The 19,315-nt window shown below is 42.3% G+C and overlaps 1 protein-coding gene across 1 annotated transcript in view; it reads left to right on the top strand.

Moving 5' to 3' along the window:
- FBN1 (fibrillin 1) overlaps positions 1–13,328 on the top strand; it is a 151,489-nt gene extending 138,161 nt beyond the window's left edge. Inside the window, exons 55-65 of the mRNA XM_054387954.1 lie at positions 163–294; positions 871–996; positions 1,512–1,718; positions 2,260–2,385; positions 2,616–2,738; positions 3,659–3,775; positions 4,549–4,677; positions 5,512–5,631; positions 8,975–9,206; positions 10,229–10,403; positions 12,939–13,328. Coding sequence (XP_054243929.1) covers positions 163–294; positions 871–996; positions 1,512–1,718; positions 2,260–2,385; positions 2,616–2,738; positions 3,659–3,775; positions 4,549–4,677; positions 5,512–5,631; positions 8,975–9,206; positions 10,229–10,403; positions 12,939–13,328 — 1,877 coding nt within the window. The remainder of the gene's footprint in view (positions 1–162; positions 295–870; positions 997–1,511; positions 1,719–2,259; positions 2,386–2,615; positions 2,739–3,658; positions 3,776–4,548; positions 4,678–5,511; positions 5,632–8,974; positions 9,207–10,228; positions 10,404–12,938) is intronic.
- Positions 13,329–19,315: the final 5,987 nt, after the last annotated feature.

Raw genomic sequence — 19,315 nt, 5'->3', positions numbered from 1 at the left:
AGAAATCCATTTCCTCTGGGCTAGTATATCTTACGATTAATGTAGCACAGTAAAAGTACATATAGAGTTTGATTACAACTGAAATTATTCCAAAGTCAGAATTTACTATTGTGAATTTCTAGGATCATCTCCGTATACTGAAGTCTAAACTTTGTGTTTTAGATCAGAATGAGTGTGAAGAAGGAATTCATGACTGTGACTCAAAACAGATGGAGTGCAAAAACCTAATTGGCACCTATATGTGTATCTGTGGACCAGGTTATCAGCGCAGACCGGATGGGGAAGGCTGTATAGGTAAGTGACGCTGAAGTGTTGAAGCTCTGGGAGCTCACAGTTCCTCAGTAGAACTGCATATTTTGGATTTATTGAAATAGAAAAGAGCCCAGGGAAGAATTACACAGCTATCTGTGTAATGGATCTACCAATGCCATACAAACTGTTGTTGCTCAAGTGTGTGTACACGTGGGCAGTAAGTAGAGAAACAATGTGGCGGTGGCTTTACAGTTTGTATTGCTGCTGCTTATTGCTCTGATTCAGGAAGTGGAGAGTTGGACCCATTGCTCTAAGCTCATTTATCTTTGTTAGCATGGATGAGAGTAGATCTGAATTGGTTTTAAACTTCAGATGGCATTCAGAAGTGCAGCTGTAACTCTGAAAATTTTTGAAAAAAACAGTATGGAATACATTGAGAGAAAATGTGGTAACAAAATACATAATACTGAACATTGCATAAAAGACAATTTCTATTTAAAAATAACGTGCAAGTTTAACCAGGCAGAATGTACAGCTTAAGAACTCCCTACAAGCTTCTCTAATCTGCATTAGTCCAATAATGGACTCGATTTGCATTGTATCGTTTGAAATACACAGATGAGAATGAATGTCAGACCAAACCTGGGATCTGCGAGAACGGCCGTTGTCTAAACACAGTGGGAAGTTACAGATGTGAATGCAATGAGGGATTCACTGTCAGTGATGCCCAGAACGAGTGCCTTGGTAAGTCACACATAGACACTCTAATGAGCTATCACTTTGATAGCAGAAATTGTGGTTGAAATTAAACTTAGCAATGTATAGTGAGTGCAGAGGCCCTTGGATTTACATGCCATCAGTCAGGGGCCTTTGTAAGTAGGTGCCCTCCTGCGAGTTCCTTCTCTTTATGCAAACTGTATGCCTGCTTCAGTCAGTCTGATTAGGTGAACTTAATGACTGTTTGATGGTTTCAGTCAGCAGGGAATTGCTCAGCCTTTTCTTTGGTCCTGATTTTCAGCCAGTCATTTGGGTTCAGATAGAAACATCTATTTTTATAAGTGTAACATAATTTAGCTTCCACCTTCTGCTACATCATAGTCACTTCCTTACTGTCAATAATCTTTCACTCTCTGTTCCACAGTCCCAGGTTGAAGTATGCCCTTTCTTTTATATTTCTGACTAAATTCCTAACGTCTCATGGCCAGATTCTGGAGGTCATCACTATTAGGATTCTCTGTGATGCATGATTTGTCTTCCAGACAACAGGGAAGGCTACTGCTTCACTGAAGTCTTACAAAGTATGTGTCAAATTGGATCAAGCAACAGGAATTCTGTCACCAAGTCTGAATGTTGTTGTGATGGTGGCCGAGGCTGGGGACAAAACTGTGAGATCTGTCCCTTCCCAGGAACTGTGGCCTTCAAGAAACTTTGTCCTCACGGCCGAGGATACATGTCTAATGGAGCAGGTACTGGCTTGTCTATTAAAGCCTCTATTAAACAATGCCAAATTAAGTAATAAATTATAACCTATCCTTTTACATATTTGAACACTGTGGGATACTATGTATTTTGTATATCAGTTGACATTTTGTGAGAGTTTTCATGTTGAGAGAGTACATGGGAGGAGGGAACACAGCCAAAGGCCGTGGATGATGAGGCACTCATCCCACTTTGGCAGATATTTATATTGCATGATGGTTGATTGACAAGCATTTGAAAAGGAGTTTGCACTCTCCTATATGAGTATGTTGTAGGTATGGATTAAGACCTATTTATGTGCCTGAAAGCAAAATGGTGTTTGATTTAGGGAGGCTAATATATAATCAGCTCCAGTTGTTCACTTCCACTTAATATTTCTCCTTCATCTCTGCAATATTTCGTTATTTCGTGTAATTTTTTTTTCATGTAGGATGTGTGGGGGTTTCTCATGTCAGGTCACAAGAATCTGTTGAAGCTCTATAAAATCAGTTCTTGTTCCATTGTGAACCAACCCTCGTTTAATTGCAGATATTGACGAGTGTAAGGTTATTCATGATGTCTGCCGTAATGGAGAGTGCATCAATGAGAGGGGATCTTACCGTTGTCTTTGCAACATTGGCTATACTACAGATTTAACTGGCACTCTCTGCATAGGTAAGTTTTTTATTATGATGTAGGTACATAAAGTTTATTAGTAAGAGATGAAGAAGGAAGTACAAAGATTTTGAAAAAAGGGTAAAGAAAACATCATTCATCAGAATGCTTTGGGAACAAAGCATTATGCATTATTTTTGTTCTCCTTCTGAGATCTCCTGAGTATTTTGAAAAACATTATCACAAATCTTGGCTATCACCACTGAGGCATCTGGTTTTGCTTCTTCTAGATTTGAATGAATGTAATGAGTCCCCCAAACCTTGCAATTTCATCTGCAAAAACACAGAGGGGAGCTTCCAGTGTTCATGTCCAAAGGGGTACATCCTGCAAGAAGATGGGAGAAGCTGCAAAGGTAAAAATCACAAAAAAGAATTTACTGCAGAGACTCTGTGTTTCACAGGCAAATACCAGTTCAAGGACATTTAAATGATGTACATCTGTCTCCTTGATTCATGTGAGGATTTCCACTATAGACAGTGGAAGTGGCTTGCACAAGACTGAGCTGATGTTTCAGTTGTTCATGCAGATGATCAAAGAACTATTAGATCCACAGGATTTTTTGCAGGGAGATGACAGCTAATCTTAAAAGACTTTATGACTAAGAGTATATATAATTGGTTTTTATTTTGGTAAGTATGCTACTTTAAGCTGTATTTTTCAGCAGTAAATGTATCTTAATAGATGCAAACATAAATGTGGTTTGAAGTACATTGTCCATCACGAGCAGAATTTTGACCTGCCAACTCTGCAGCTGAAAAAGTGACAGCAGGAGAGATTGCAAAGGGTTCATTAGAATTTTATTTATTTATATATCTTGGTAGCAAAGACCTGACTGAAACCACACAAGTAAGAGCAGCATTGATAAACTTGGTGTGGGAAATGACAGTGTACTTTGTGATTAGCATTTAAGTATTCCTTTTGGAGTAAGAGCATGCTTCAGTACAATACTGTTTTGTACTCTGCCCCTGCTTCTCATGAAAATGGTGATGTCCTGTTTATTGACTTCAGTAAGAGCAGACATTTATTACGTGGCAGTATCGTTCAGACAGATGAGAGTGGTGTCTGTAATGCACTTTTAGCGTGGACACTAAGGTATCTCTGAAGTCCCATTCATTATACATGGAGCTTCATGTGAGAGGAACTGAAAGCCAGCATGGAAAGTGAGACATGGATTCGAAAGGCTTTGTTTGATATGTTGTTTATTGGCAGCTGAATTGGTCATCCTCCACAGGGAGTGTAAGTGAAAGGTGTTTTCTTGGTTTTTTTTTTTAGATCTTGATGAATGTGCAACAAAGCAGCACAACTGCCAGTTCCTTTGTGTCAACACTATTGGGGGTTTCACTTGTAAATGCCCTCCTGGATTCACTCAGCACCATACAGCTTGCATTGGTGAGTGACATGGGAATGTAGATGCAGGTTTGGGATTTATTACCTTTTTTTTTTCCCCCTGGAAGCATCATAGCAACGAGGCAAAATCTGCTTCCCAAGAAACCCCAAATGGAAACATAAGCCACATTCTGATCCCAGTACCACCTGAGCAGAAGGTGCAAAGAGACCCTCCCTCCTACCTTCCCTTGTTTTCATAATCCATGTCTTTGAATTTTGCATTTGCAAGAATCAGACAGTAAAATCACCAATTCGTGATATCTTACCTTTTGGTACCTATTGAACAAAAAATAGTTGTATTTCTGTTCTTGTAGTTCACTGCACAACTTGCATATGCAATCACATCAAGGCTTTTTGAAGAAATAAGCATGAATCGTACCTTCCTGCAGCTCTACCTTAAGTAGACACCCATTACATCTGTGGAAATGTTAAACAGTTACTTCCTGCAAAACACTCACTCTGCTCTGCAAGTTAGGTCCTGCTTGTGGCAGTTGGATATCCTGTGATATTGGTGTGAATTTGGGGATGCTTGAAGACTCAAACATCAAACTCTATATTCTTGGTGAAGAAAAGGAGCGTTTCCCTTCCCTTAACAATCATTAGTGTTTTCAAATTAAAAAGGAGGTAATGTAAGCTCTCCTTTAGTGCAAAGTGAAGAATGGAGAGCACATTAGGACAGCCATGTTACTGGTGTTTACCTCAGGTCACAAACTCTTCATTGTTGGCATCACTTCACAGCAAGGAGTACAGAAGTAACAGTCTTTGGTTTCCTCCAGATAACAATGAATGTGCTACTGAAATCAATTTATGTGGAGCGAAGGGCATTTGCCAGAATACTCCAGGAAGTTTTGTTTGTGAGTGTCAGCGTGGCTTCTCACTTGATCAAACAGGCCTGAGCTGTGAAGGTAGGTGCAGCATATGGTGCATTCAACTTGGCCTTTTCTTGCTTTCCTTCATCTTCTCTCAGCCATCCTGTCACCCAAGGAGGGACCTATAGAGTAAGCACCAAAATCTATGGAGTAAACATGTACAGAGCAAAAGGGAGTGAGGTGTAGAAATTTAGCAACAAGGCAGTATTGGTCTCACGGACCTGAATAGATACATTGCGGGATGCTAAGGAGCTGGACAGATATTTTCTGAGTAGACTTCATTTTAGTCTGGAATGTTTTAGTTTAAGCATTTTGGTTCAGTGAAATTCTGTTGAACCCTGCATAGATTTCTGAGACACTTGCTAGGAACAGATAGTCTTGCATCACAAAGGTGACCTGCTAAAGAGAGTTAAAGGTCTGCAGGCTTTATTCCTCTGGGTCTGTAGAGCCTTCTCGTGGATTAGGATTTGATTTGCTTTGAAAAGAAATATTTGGGGATTCCTGGGTTGGATGTTTGGGTAAAAGCCAGGGACTGTCTACTGTGGAGTTGTGAGCTTTAGGAAAATATGATCCCAAATACAAATGGCTTTCTGCTGTCTATTCCATAGCAAAATACAAGAACTCTGAAAATCATAGCTGAACTTGAGCTTTCAGTGGTTTTCAGCCCTAAATTGCTTGCTGTGGAGCCAGAAATCTGATCCTGAAAGGCCTGAAGTGGTCTCCCAGCACTGTTCAGGCTTTTAGAAGATCCTGAAATACATCTCTCTACATATGATGTATGAATATGTATGATTATTTGTAACATGCTTTTCAAGTATAGTATAATTTGAGCTTTTCTCCCAAAACTCAGAGTGTATCTCACCGTTTTAGATGTTGATGAATGTGATGGAAACCACCGGTGTCAGCATGGTTGCCAAAATATAATTGGAGGATACAGGTGTAGCTGCCCACAAGGATATCTCCAGCATTACCAATGGAACCAGTGTGTTGGCAAGTCACTTTTTAGAATTCATCCATTAAAACGCATGTTACCTTTGTTAGCATCAAGAAGTGAAGGACAATGGTGCAGTTTGCTGTATGTTCTTTTCCTGATTATAATTTTGTAAATTCAGCAGTTTCATTACAAATGCGTGCTCCTGTGAAAGGCAGAGTGGATGTGAAGCACCCGGTAACCCTTGTCCTCATTCAACGAGTGTTTAACCACAAAATTATCCTTGAGGGTGATAGATGTTGTCTTTAACTTTGAGGGAACTTGTGTTACTCATTTTGTGGTCTGAGCGAAGGAAGTCTTACTTGGGCATGTAACACTCTCTGCTCAGACACCAGGTCTGTTCTGAGAGCTGATGCTGGGTTGAACCTGGAGGACTCAGAACCACAAGTTTGGATGGTTAAGTTGTAAAATTAAATTTCTAGCCTAAAGCATCTAAAATTCTATTAGAATCATGCTTGATCTGTGCTTATATCATTCTTGCAACACTGACAGGAAAGCAGCTGTTTTAAGCCTCTTCTCCATACAGAATTAAGTATTTGTCATATTTGAGCAAATCTTTTGCTGTGTCTGAAGATGCTTTGGGATAGAGTTTATCACAAGTGCTTACAGGACAATTCTATTGTTATAAATAACAAATGCTAGTGCTCTTTTTTTATGTTAAGTAAACACACTGGTAATTAAAATGCTTATTTCTTCCCTACATGAACTTTGGTTCTATCCCAAATCTCTGAGCCTTCATAGATGGAATTGCATGTGCAGAGCATTGATGCTGGATATGACTTGAGCAGACAGAACTGAGTCCTCTGCGGAAGTCATGGGAAAAAGTCTCAGAGTGTTTCATCAGTTTAGCATATATCATATTCAAACAAGGGAAGCATGAATAATTTTTCCTTTCATGACAGTTATGTGCATTTGTAGTCACATTTAATGGGCTTAATACAAGCTAGTCCTGTGTGGATAGCCAGAGAGATGTGTTTGGTGACCTCTTTGAGAACAAAGTGCTTCATAACTCTTTGTTTGGCTTTCTTTGCTTTCAGAACATAAAAATGTCTTTGCTTGTTATCACTGTGGTGCTCTAAGGAGGTCTCTGCTTTTAATTATGCTTACCAAACCTCCTGGCATTTTGTGCAGTGCTTGCTGTGACATTTGTTTGCTCACACTGCAGTACTCTATGCCTGTAACATAGAAGAGAACAGGGAGAGAGCACAGATGTGGTGTTTTGGGATATTAATTACACTAGCAGTGCTTAGGGTTAACTTAGAATTTAATCTGCAGGAGGGTTTAAAAACCAACACTGCCGCATCTGGCTGCTGGAAGACACTGTGGAATCTGAGAAAAAACCCGCAGTTCTCTGTTTCATGAAACATCTTGGCTGTTTCCAAGTCTTCCTGGGTGATAGCATTTGACGAAGGGTATTTCCAAAGCAGATGTACACAGTTACTCCAGCTTTTGGGCCCATTGGCTACTGTTTAGATTTCACACAGGGAATACAGTTTCACATCCACAAGCACTGGTATTTCCCCCACTGAAAGAAAGGCTTCAGCCTTGGCACCACAACTACCGATCACCAGAAACTTCACCTAGGAAAATTACACTGAGAACCACAACTAGGGGAAGCAGTTCCATCTTCTTGAACTTGAGGCAGTTCAGCCAGAACCCCAAAACTGCAGGGAAGAAGGCTTGGTTTCCTCCATTCTCGTGGCATCTCTCCTTTCTGCTGAAGCTGAGCATGGTGGAGCTGTGTGTTGCAGAGCACAGGAGAGCAAGGCTGGTGCCTCACAGCATAGCTCATGCAGAGGATGAGGCTGCCTTAACTTTTTTTCACTTTTTTTCCTTTTTTTCTCTTGCAACAATCACTGTAAATATGGAAATTAACCTCACTAGTGTCCACACTCTTGCTGCTATGAAGTGAGGCAAAGGGAGCATATCTCCTTCTGGTGCAGTAACTTTCTGTGGCCCAAATGTACATTTATGATGTTGACATAATTGCCATGTTAGGTGTGACAACTATTGAAATGTTGCTCTAAGTTAATGGGAAAACTCTTAAAGGCTTCAGTAACACAAAATTCATCCCTAGGCTTTAATACCTTGTGGTCTCCACATGTTCGCATTGTAATGTCTGCAACTGTATATACTTAAGATACTGATCTAGATCTCCTGGGTGTACCACAGGGGAAGAATCAGTGTAATAGGTTTTTCCGTGACAGTTCCTTATATGCCTTGGCAATCCCAACTCTGCAAACAGTTTGTGTCTTTTTTAGCTTATTTAATGAAGTGTTCAGAGACTTTTGATGTTGCTGCAACGCATATTTAGATAATCACTGAAGAATGCTTTGGTTCCTCCCATGTCTTGTACTGTGTGTGACTGCATCCCCTGCCCTGGCAATTCCATAGTGCACCATGCTGTAAATCAGGCTGCCAGAAGCAAAGGCATTGCTTTTAAACAAAGAACAAACGGCCACATTGTTTGGAAAAAGACAATAATGATCTGCATCAGTACTTATTCTCCTGTAACCTGGATGCTTAGGTCAGAGATGCTGCTCTGTGCTTTACGTTTTATCCATACAGAGTCCAGATGGCTTTTCTTACACGTGTGCATACACACGCAATGTACACATGTAGCTGCTTTATCACAGAAAATGTGGAACAATAGTGTTTGGAGTGGTTCAAAGCAATTTGCCACATCAGACCAGAAAAATGCAGATCAGCTACCTTAAAAAAACACAACAAAAAATCTTGTACAGTAAAGAAGCCTGAGCTGAACCCCATTTAACACTACAGTGCCGCACTTGGAAAATGTGGAAAAGAGCTGGTTGAGAACATGGCCATCTTTTGTATCTACAGTTGCTTTTATTTTTACTTTACTACTTGTTCCTGTGCCTTACCCATACCTCATCTTTAAAGGTGAATGGGTGGTGTAGGGAGGGATTTTCAGTGTCTGGAAAGGTGTCAGAGCTTGAATTCTCACTCTTTTTCCTTTAATGTTGAATAGCATTATGAATGTGGGATTACTGGACCAGTTTGTTGGCTCTGCAAAATTTTACTCTTCTGTTGTTTCTGGAACAAAACAAAAAAAAAAAAAAAAAAAGCCTCTGCTTCTCTGCTTTCCAGAGCATGAGCTGATGTGGCATGAAACATCTTCTGCAGAGCAGCCCAAATGTTACTCAGTTGTATGGTTGTAATATTTCCTAGCAACTGCTGCCCTAGCCAAGGGTGAGACCAGGCCCTGCTTTCCTTTTCTGTCCCTCTGATGTGGCAGCATGCTTTGCAACAAATGGGACTTTTCTGAAGGGCTACACCTGAGAATGAAAGTTCACGTGGTATGTCCTGCTTCTTTTCCAGATGAAAATGAATGCCTCAGTGCACACATTTGTGGAGGAGCATCTTGTCACAATACTTTGGGAAGCTATAAATGTATGTGCCCTACTGGGTTTCAGTATGAGCAGTTTACTGGAGGTTGCCAAGATATCAACGAATGCGGTTCTGCACAAGCCCCTTGCAGTTATGGCTGTTCAAATACTGAAGGTGGCTATGTCTGTGGATGTCCACCTGGTTACTTCAGAATAGGACAAGGGTAAGGGATTTTCATTTTAAACTAACAGACCTAAAGAAGACCTAATCTGCTCCTTTCTCTGTAGTGTGGAACAGCATAACAAAGAGGATTGTCTCCAATGAAAGAGAGGGGGACAGGGCTGTAGAGGTGCTCAAGGGCTGGATATACCCACTGATTTTAGAGAAGAGAGAGGAGAAAAGTAACCAAAGAGAAGGCAGAAATGTAGTTTTAATGCTTAATGAAATTTGGTCAGGACTACCAGGTTCAATCACCTCTTTTAAGCTACTGCTTTCACCTCTCTCCTGCACACACCAGCATGTTCTCTGAGCTTGCCACTTGGGAGCTCACACCTTCGCTGTGGTTTGTGGTGTATCATTTGTCTCCTTAAAAAAAAAAAATAACATAATAATAAACCCCCCCACCAGCTCTAAAGATAAGTGGCTTCACCCACTAGTTTTAATAACAATTCTGTGTACTCTGCTATTCTTGTGTCCCACATTCTTCTGTGTTCTAAATGAGTCTTTTTTTTTTTTTTTTGGTAGATACATGCTTTATCAAGAAAATGAATTTTCATTTGCCCCAGTGGGAATGTTAGGGCTGTTCATCATGCAGGACCAAGTGACTCATATGGAAAGCAGAAAGATTGTGGCTTAAGTTTTAAAAGTGACTAAAAGCTTTGTGCTACGTTTATGAAAGGCCTTCAGATTTTTCAGCAGTTTCTGAAAATTGGTGTCTTTTAACATGTGCCAGGTTGGATAAGAGAAATTACTAACAAATTCTCAGACCTTAAGTCTGTGTTTTTAAAACTATTAAATATTGGCAGGTCTCTCTTGGGCAAAGCCTTGAGGAGCCATGTTCTTGAAGTCAGAGGTAGCTGCATTGTGATTCAGTGAGAATTTTGCCCACTGACCTCAACAGAAATCTTTCCTAGGAAATGAATGCAACACAATTGCTTTATTATTTGTACTCACAGTCCCCCAAATTCAGCTTTTGATAAGATCTGTGTCTCACTGGAATTAATTTTTAATTTCTTCCTTCCTCAGACACTGTGTTTCTGGAGTGGGGCTAGGCAAAGGTCAAGGACAAGAGCTTTCACTCAGTGGGGAAGTAGATGACAACTCCCTCTCCCCAGAAGCTTGTTATGAATGTAAAATCAATGGCTATCCCAAGAGAGGAAGGAAACGCAGAAGCGCTAATGAAACTGCAAATGAAGCAGAGGTAACTGACCCTTTTGGGGGGAAAGGGTTTGTGGTTGTCTTGTGAAAATCAGTCTCAGAAGAAGGTATGCCAAGAGACACTCCCATAGGAAAAAAGTACACTCCAAATAAAGTAAACCAAAGAGCTGGGTTTGGTCTTGTGGGCTTTCTGAAGCTGTTCACTGCCATTAGGTAAAGGTCATCCTCTGAAGCCCCTGCATACTTCATATCTATGTTGCATCAAACACTAAAATAAAGGTTCATCCAGCTGTCTGGAGAGCAGTCCACTCGTCAGCAAAGCAGGCTCTTGATGTCAGAGGACAGTGGGTGTGTAAAACCTTTTGTGTGGCCATATGGCCAGAAAGGCAGGACATGGACAAAAACCCAACCCAAAAAATTTCTATGATTCTGTGTTGGTCAGAGTAAATGAGGGCCCTGCCAAGCAGCATTGTGTTGTGTGTGTGTGGCTGGAGCCCTCTCCAAAGCAAACACAGAGCTCTGGACACAAACACCTCACCCGCACCAAGTCCAGACCCTTGCAGTCGGTCACCCAGGTTGCTGTCCTGGGGCCAAGGCTGCCAGTAAGGCTGTGCACAGTGCTCTCTGCTGGTCCAAGCAGCAGAACAGGAGGCAGAGCTTCTATTGTCATTGCTAGGAAATCACTGGTGACAACGGCACGTTTCTATTTGCTCCTAGTGTGGTAATGGTATCAGTGAAATGCTTATGATCTGTGGCAATGCTCACACGACTCCATAGCTTCCTAGTCATTAAGGGTTTTTTTTTTATTAACCAAATATTAATACATGGTTTCAGCACTTTCTCAGAAAGCATTAAACCAGCTTCACCAAACTTCTGCTGGGCCTGGTTCTGAATTGAGCACAATGGTGAGACGCAATGGGGTATAGGTGGTTTTAATTCTGTTTGTTCATCAGCTGGGCTTCCAACACCGAATCTCCCAGTATGAGTGCAGAAGTTGTGGTAGAAGCATTCTCTTGTAATGCATAATGTTACTGTAGTCCTTAGACAAAATGCAAACTCCTGGCATTACCTGGGGAATCCCACATTGGCTTATTTCAAGCTCTTATAATACAAAGTCAGAATTGCCCAGACTGGTCATCCAGTCCAATTTTAGCACAAGTCACTGGATTTAAACCTTATTGTTTGTATTAGCTGTATACAGACTTCAGCAAACCCTAAATGGCTTGTAGGAGAAGTGTCACCAAGTCCACAGTCATTTGGCTTCTCACTTGTTCCTCCAGTTCAAGATGAGAGTGCTGTTACAGGTGAAGGGATCTGCCCTGGCCTGGCCAGAGCAGCAGCAGGGTTCTAGGCCGTGCAGGGTTTGTCATTCAGGGTACGTGTCTGGGTGCACAAACGTGTGTGCTGCATTCAAAATATAACCAAGTGACATTGAACTCTAGCAGAACATTGCCACACCATCACTGCCCTAAGCTAAACACCACCACTACACTGTTCATGTGGACATTCCATGGAGCTTGCTGTTCCATGAACAAGTTAGCAGTTCCTGTTGGGTGCTCAGAGCATTCTGCTCTGCTGACAGGGGACGACAGGAGACTGCTTTTGCCCAGAAGAGTGTGGACCTTTGATTTTGGGCAGAGTGGGGCTGTAAACCACATTTTCTCAGTGTGTTTCAGTACTCTTTGTGACGAGTGCTGGATTTGTTTCAGAGGTGACACAGAGCTTCTGTTGCTTTCCAAATGACAATGTGAGAACTGATGTGCTGTATGAAATGTTATCATCCTACCACTGCAGCGTGACTCTTGCAAAGGGGACTCAGCAGGGAGCTCAGTAACCATCACTTGGGGGTGAGGGGTGATGCTGCTTTTCCAGCACCCTGCTGCACCCATGGACCACCCTAGCTCCAAACCTAAAAAAAGTGAATCTCACAACGCACAAAACACCCAACTAAAGGATGTGCCACCCCTATGGACCTTGCTCTCTTCTGCACATTGTTGTTCCTTAATAAGAGGAAATGGCCTCAAATTGTGCCAAAGGAATTTTAGGCTGGATATTAGGAAGAACTTCTTCACTGAAAGGGTTATTAGGCATTTGAGTGGCTTGCCCAGGGAGGTGGTAGAGTCCTTTTCCTTGAAGGTGTTTAGGAGTCATGAAGATGTAGTGCTTGGGGGCATGGTTTAGTCTAAGACTTGTCAGTGTTAGCCTAATGATTGGACTTGATGGTCTTAAAGGTCATTTCCAGTCTAGTCAGTTCTGTGATTCATTCAGTTGTGGTTCCCCTGACAGAGAGGAGGAGTATGCCTTTGCTGCTCTTTGTAGGAGATCTGTTGCAGACTCCAGGCATGGAGAGGCTTTTTCAGGCAGCAGGACCCACATAAAGATGCTTTGTGTGTCTCAGGCTCCTGTTACCCACACAGGGACAGTGACAAAGGCCATACTTTATCCTGACAAGTCCTAAGCCTGTACTAGTGGATTTGGCTGATGATAATATTGAATGAGGTGGGTAAGAAACTCATACACACAGCAGGTGTGAAGCAGTCCCTGACAAAGCCATCTGACATTGTTTGTTCTCGTGCAGGATCAGCAAGAGCTGGAGCCGCCAATCAGTCTTGCCAGCTGGGATATCGAGAAAGCAGCGGTCTTCTCCATCAACATCTCGGATCTCAGTAACAAAGATCGCATCCTGGAGCTGCTTCCTGCCCTCACAACACTGACAAACCACAACCGATATTTAATTGACTCTGGAAACGAGGACGGTTTCTTCCGAATCAATAAGAAGGACGGAATAAGTTACCTTCATTTCACAAAGAAGAAGCCAGTGCCCGGAAACTATTCATTACAAATCAGTAGTATTCCACTCTATAAAAAGAAGGAACTTAACCAGCTTGAAGAAAAACATGACAAAGACTACCTCAGTGGTGAGCTGGGAGATAACCTGAAAATGAAAATTCAGATATTGCTTCATTAATTCATCCACCAAAGACCAAATAATGAAACCAAAGATAGATAGGTAGGACTGAATACTCCTCCCGATCAGATTCTCCATATCATAGGTACAGTCTTACATGAGTACATTTGTATGAACAGCACTATTCTATTATTACATAAACAAGGTACAGGATGAATACCCTAGCTCAAACCAACCACTTCCTCAGGCTTTTCAGTGTAGCTGAGCTACCTTGGTATGTTGAATCTTGAAAACTGGGACTTTTCTTATCGGAAGTTGGCCACTGATGCTGAGACACATCATCGCTTCAGCAGAAGTACAAGAATGTGCTTTCAACTGATGGACAGCTCTATTTTTGTAATTCTTAAACTTCGCTTCTCCAACTACAACTTACTAGGTCAGCCATTTATGATATCCATTTGGTGCTAGTAAATTTTCAACCTAGATTTATAAATGCACTGTAATATTTACACAACTTAGAAGCCAAAATTGCCATTATTCAGTCTAAATACTTCAATCAACCAAAGTTAGCTCAGTAGTTTATCTCAGTTATGCCTATAATACATTACATGTAAATTAAGTGTGTGTATACTGTAATCATGCTATTTTTATCAATGAAGCATTTGTAAACTAGATTAATAATACCCTTAACGTGTGAGGGTTTGTAATGGTGCTTATAAGACCAACTACTTGTTAACTGTATACACAAACCTGATGATAAAGTTTCTGTGACTTGCCAAATGCACTGAGGTCAGTAGGGACCATTAAACATTCTCAAAAGTCAGATGACAATCAGTGCCATCCTACACCATGACGTGATGTAATGTGTCAGGAGTACCCATAGTCATTCATATCAACAAGGGTTCAATGTCATAAATGTCACAATAAAACAGTTGTTTTTTTTAGTTTATTCTGTGGCCTCGTATTCTTGCTCAAAGTGTGGTAAACTGCATCCATACGTTGCAGGCACTGCCACTAGGGTTGGTTGTGTATCTGTCTGCGTGCACAGGCCATTTCTAGGTGTGCTGCTGCCATTTGATCATTCTTCATGCAAAGGAAGAACAGAAGTAATAACAGAAACCTTCACAAACCTAAAAAGCAGTGGACCTCTGTCAAATTATTGTGTGGCACCAGAAAGCAAGCCAGGACATTTCCATTACCTGAATAATCCTGTTGATAAAGCAACTTTGACAGCCAAATCATGCATAAGTGAATGTAAAATCATTATACAGAAAACACATTTAATTGATTTGAAAATTCTCATTTGGTACAATTTATGATATTCCATTCCTTTACCCCTGCTTCAACAGCTATTGTTCAATAATCTAAGGCTGAAAACAAAGGGATAAACCAATAGCAAAAGCCATCACAAGTTGTAGCTGGGGTTTAATATCAAATGAATTATTTGATGGCACGAGTGTTCCTGTATCCACGAGTGCTGAGTGCGTCTTGCAGCAGCAGCAGAATGTTGTACTGAGATGTGCTGCTATCGAATCTGGAAGAAGAAATGAAGCAAGTGATGTCACTGGAACTGCTGACTGGACAGCACTGCAGTTGGTAGAAGGAACATCCATGGAGCTCTAATAGCTTTGGAAGGAAGATGTACTGTAATAATTCACCCCAAGTTGTATTATTTTCTGTAACTAGATTTCAGCTCTCTGATTTTTTTTTTCTGCATGACAAATATATAAAAAGACCCTTGTGCACAGGGCTACTTTTGATATTTTTAATAGACCATGTATGGATTTTATTTATTACTATGCCAAAATGTTGAACAGTGTATTTTCCACATGTCGCATAACTATGGTGAAATATAATCAGAACTTTACAGTTGTAAATGGCATTCTTATTTCATAAGGTTGGGAGTGACTTTTAGTGCCAGTGGCAGCATGCAGGATCATATGGTTTATAGTTAAGTGTATGGTTTGAGTATTTTATCCTCAGCCCTTAAACACTGAGGAACTGAGAAAAATGATTTCAGAAGGACTTGTCAGGAGTCTGTCCAGTAGAGTTATTTAGAATTTAAGGTGCTCTGCAACACGTGATCATGTCAAAGCTTCCTTGATTGTTTTCCAGCAGCCCCAATGTTGCCCACAGTTTTGCAAATCACCCTTGTCATGCTGCAGAGACCAGAAACGGTGACAGCATCTCTTTTAGTGGTTTGAAAATGGAAAGCCCAGTCTTACTGAACTGATCTGCACATCAAAGTCCATTATCTTGCACAGTAGCTCATCTGTCTCTGCAGCAGTGCCCTTTCGCTGTCACTTTTGCCTGTCAGTTTTAGTTGCTGTGTGTAGTTATTTGCATTAGTTTGAATTTCTGAAGTTTCCATAGAGTGTCAGTGTAGCACAAAAGTTACATGGTAATATTGTGAGACCTGCAATTAAAAAATGGTTTGTTAGCCCCAGTGGAGTTTTAAAATAATTTCCTGTGTTCAGTTTGATTATGGGATCCCAGAATGACTGTGCACTAGACAGACTGAAGTAGAAGTCTTTCTGAATGTGCATCCTTTTGCAATTAATGAATAGTTTTCTAATTCAAGGAAATGGTGAAATCTTTAATTATTTCAAATAACAGTGTGGCTTCCCTCCATTGTGATCCTGCAGATGACTCAGCATAGATGCACGCATGGATAATAAATACAATTTTTGGTTAAGAGAGTGTAACAAAGATGTTACTGTATGTATTCAATCATTCTCTTATGTGTTTTAACAGCATCTTGTAAACTTGACAGCTGTCATGTATTTTGGCAGAATGGGGCCATTTCCACCGTTTGCATTTTAAGATGACTTTCAATGGACCTGAAGTGTTTGCTTTCTCATGCAAGTCTTGAAGGGCCAGGTTTTCTCTAAGATAAATACTCTGTGCTGTGATTCAGGTTCAGCTCTGTGCTTTGGAAGACGTTTCTCAGTACAAACAGGCCTGAGCTGTTTGGAGAGCAAGACACCCTGGCTGTTGCCTAACAGCTGCCTATATTTTCCTGGGACTGAGTCTGGTCATCACTGGTCTCTGCCAGCAGCACCAGGACAGGTAAGTGCAGTGCAAGACAGCCTGTATCAAACCTGCTGTCCTCAGCCAGGCTGGGGGTAGTGGCATTGCAGAAGCCTTCTCACTGCTTCTAAAAATTGACATTTGCTGTGAAGCAATTTTTAGGATTCCCCTCTAAAACTAGTGCTGCATTTGAACCACCAAAACCTCACAGCTCGGATGGCTTCTGCCAAAATGAGCAAGGTTAACAGCTATGTTGCACTGCAGTGCTGCTGCTTTCTGAGTAGGCACCAGATGAGGAGACGGCTTCTCTTGATCTCACTGCTGTGACAAGAAAATCCTGTGCTTCCAGCTACAGAGGAGAAGCCAGAGTTTGGGAAGTGACAAAGCCAGGGCTGCCTATGAAGCTGCAGAAGGTGCCCACCCCTCTAAGTGCCCCACATATGCCCAGTGCCAGGCAGGACACAGCTAATGGGACACAACTTCTCAAAGCTGACATGTCTGGGCCCAGGATCTTTCCTACTTCACCCTCTCCTCAGAGAAAAGTCTTCAAGCTTTTCTGCTTTGGTTGGCTTAATGCTTGCAAGAGTGGCCATCAACTAAGGCCAAGATACAATGTGTCCAGGTTAATCCAGCAAAACCAGATTGACAGCGTCCTACCAGAGTATTGGCCAGAATAAACCCTCAGAGTGTCACAATCTTGGCAGAGTAACACTTGCTAAAACTCTGGTGTTCAGAAAATCCCAGAATTTCTAAATTATTGCCCATGGCCTGAGCAAGTTGGATGCCTGCAGAAACCCCTGCATCCCCTGTGGTTCTATGTCTGTGCACAGGGGCTGTGCATGGAAACTGCACAGCAGCAGCACATGTCCAGGGCATTGCAATAAACGGGAGGATCATGCTGGTCTGGATGCTGTGAAAACAAAAACAGGACAAGCAGACAATTGTGATTTGGATCAAAATATGCCATGATTCACACTACTGAAAATGATGGCAGAAATTGCAGCAGCAGCAAGAGTAAAGCAAGTGGCTTCTGCTTCTCTTGCAGATGCTGATCTTACAAATGCCTCAAGCTCCTGGGCTGTCACTGGCAGGTCCCCTTGCAAGTGCTACAGTGACCGTCAGCCACCCCCACAGCAGCCAGAGGCACTGCTGATGTTGGTTTCTGTGGTGCTGCCACACTCGGTGAGCACTTCATCAAGGCACCCCTGGAGAGGCATTGAGGGTAACGCCTGGTCCCTCTGGTGTGGGCCATGTGCTTTGGTTCACCCAAAGATGAGACCTTCCTACGCAGCAAAATCTTCATCTTGATGACTTTAGCTCTGACAAATTCCAACAATCTACTTCTGCTGTCCCTAAACCGTGCCAAATATTTCACACCCTTCTAACAAATGCTTTTGAGGAAAATTACGCCCAAGCCAACTCCTTAGTTATGAGCTTCCCCTTGAGTCCAGTGGAGGAACCTTGAAGCCAGAGAGGTCCCTGAAGTATTCAGTTAGTATATCAGGCTCTACTTTGTATTTCTGACGTGCCCCTCAGTATTTCAGGCTTTACTTTGTATTTCTGATGTGCCCCTGTGCAGCACAGCAATGGCAGCAAGCAGCTGTGGAGGCTGTGGCTGTCTGGCCAGCAGGAGTATGCCAGCAAAGCGAGGCTGCAGCCCTGTGTTGGTGTCAGCCAGTCCTGCTCGTGCCATTGCTGCCTGCTGGCATACAGCCGGCTCCTCAGCCTGCCTAGGCACATGCTCGTATGTGCATGTAGAAATGTAGTTTTCTCTGAAGAGTATGGACAGATAACTATATCTCAGTGCTTCCAGACTAGTCACACTGTGATAAGCCTTTGCTAAGTGACCAGGAGGGGCTTCTCCTTTTTTTTAGGAAGGAGAAACCCTCACGTGTGGTGGCAGCACAAAGCCTGCCCTCACCTTGGCTCAGCTCTCACATCTGCACATTTGTTTGTTTGTTCATGAGCTTTTCTATGGCTTCCAGGGCTGTATGATGAGAGTATCTTGCAGACTTGCATGTTGAGCCTTGATACACCCTTGTGAGGTTGGGATGTGTTCGTCATCCTTGTTTTACAGGGCAGGAACTGAGAACCAGATGTTTTGATTTGGAGAGCCCATAGGCAAACACCGTCCTGCCAGGAGCAGTCCCAAAGTACTGAAGTGTCTCTGGAGAGGAGGACAAGGAGCCACATGGGCTCATCAGCTGTAACAGCCCTGGCAGGCACAGAGCCATGGCAACAGCCTCTTTGTACTACAATGTGTCTCAGACAGATCCTGGAGGAGCCCCAGCTTCTCCCCACACTCTCAGAAAGCCAGGGGAATGGCCCCATGCTCCAGCACACATCCCCTGGGGCAGCTGTCCCTGTAAGTACCCCAAACAGGGTGCTGCCACTGCAGATGCAGCAGCACAAGTGGGAAAAAAAATTAAAAGTTGAGTAACAGTGCCTGGTAGTTTTCTTATGGAAAAAATGTTAGGTAAGTATCCAGGTCAGCAGGCTGCATGGACATAATCTAAAGTGACTCCACTGGTGAGCAGGGCCTGGGCTCTGCCAACTTCTCTGGCTCGTCTCTAAGGCTGCTGGATGAGCCAGCCAGGAAAACAGCTCCTGCTTAGTTTTCTTTGGAGGTTGATTCTTTATTCCTGTCATTCCTATGTGAGGTGCTTCAGGGTGACTTTATTTTTTTTGTCTGTGAAACTCAGGAGAAATTATTGTTGTAAGCAGCCTGTGCAGGATAGCTTAGCTGTATCTGTTGTGAGGTTTGTTTTTGAGCCAGTAAGCTCGGACAGGTATGGAAGCTGTCAGGACATTTTTCACTTTGCAGTGTCGTGTGTGCTTGCAGCTCTATGTAAATTTGTTGTTGCTGTAATCACAATACTAGAGCCATGAGAAATGCCTAGAACCAAACCTAATCAGGTGAAACTCCCCTGGGTTTGGGTTTCCTTACAAACTCAAGGCCCAGGCCAGGTGTGTTGAAGTTCATGAACCTCTCTCTGAAGGTGGGCTTAGTTTCAAGA

The sequence above is a fragment of the Indicator indicator genome, chromosome 16, assembly GCF_027791375.1.
Source record: "Indicator indicator isolate 239-I01 chromosome 16, UM_Iind_1.1, whole genome shotgun sequence".
Taxonomy (NCBI): Eukaryota; Metazoa; Chordata; class Aves; order Piciformes; family Indicatoridae; genus Indicator; species Indicator indicator.
This window is presented reverse-complemented; position numbering and strand designations above follow the sequence as displayed.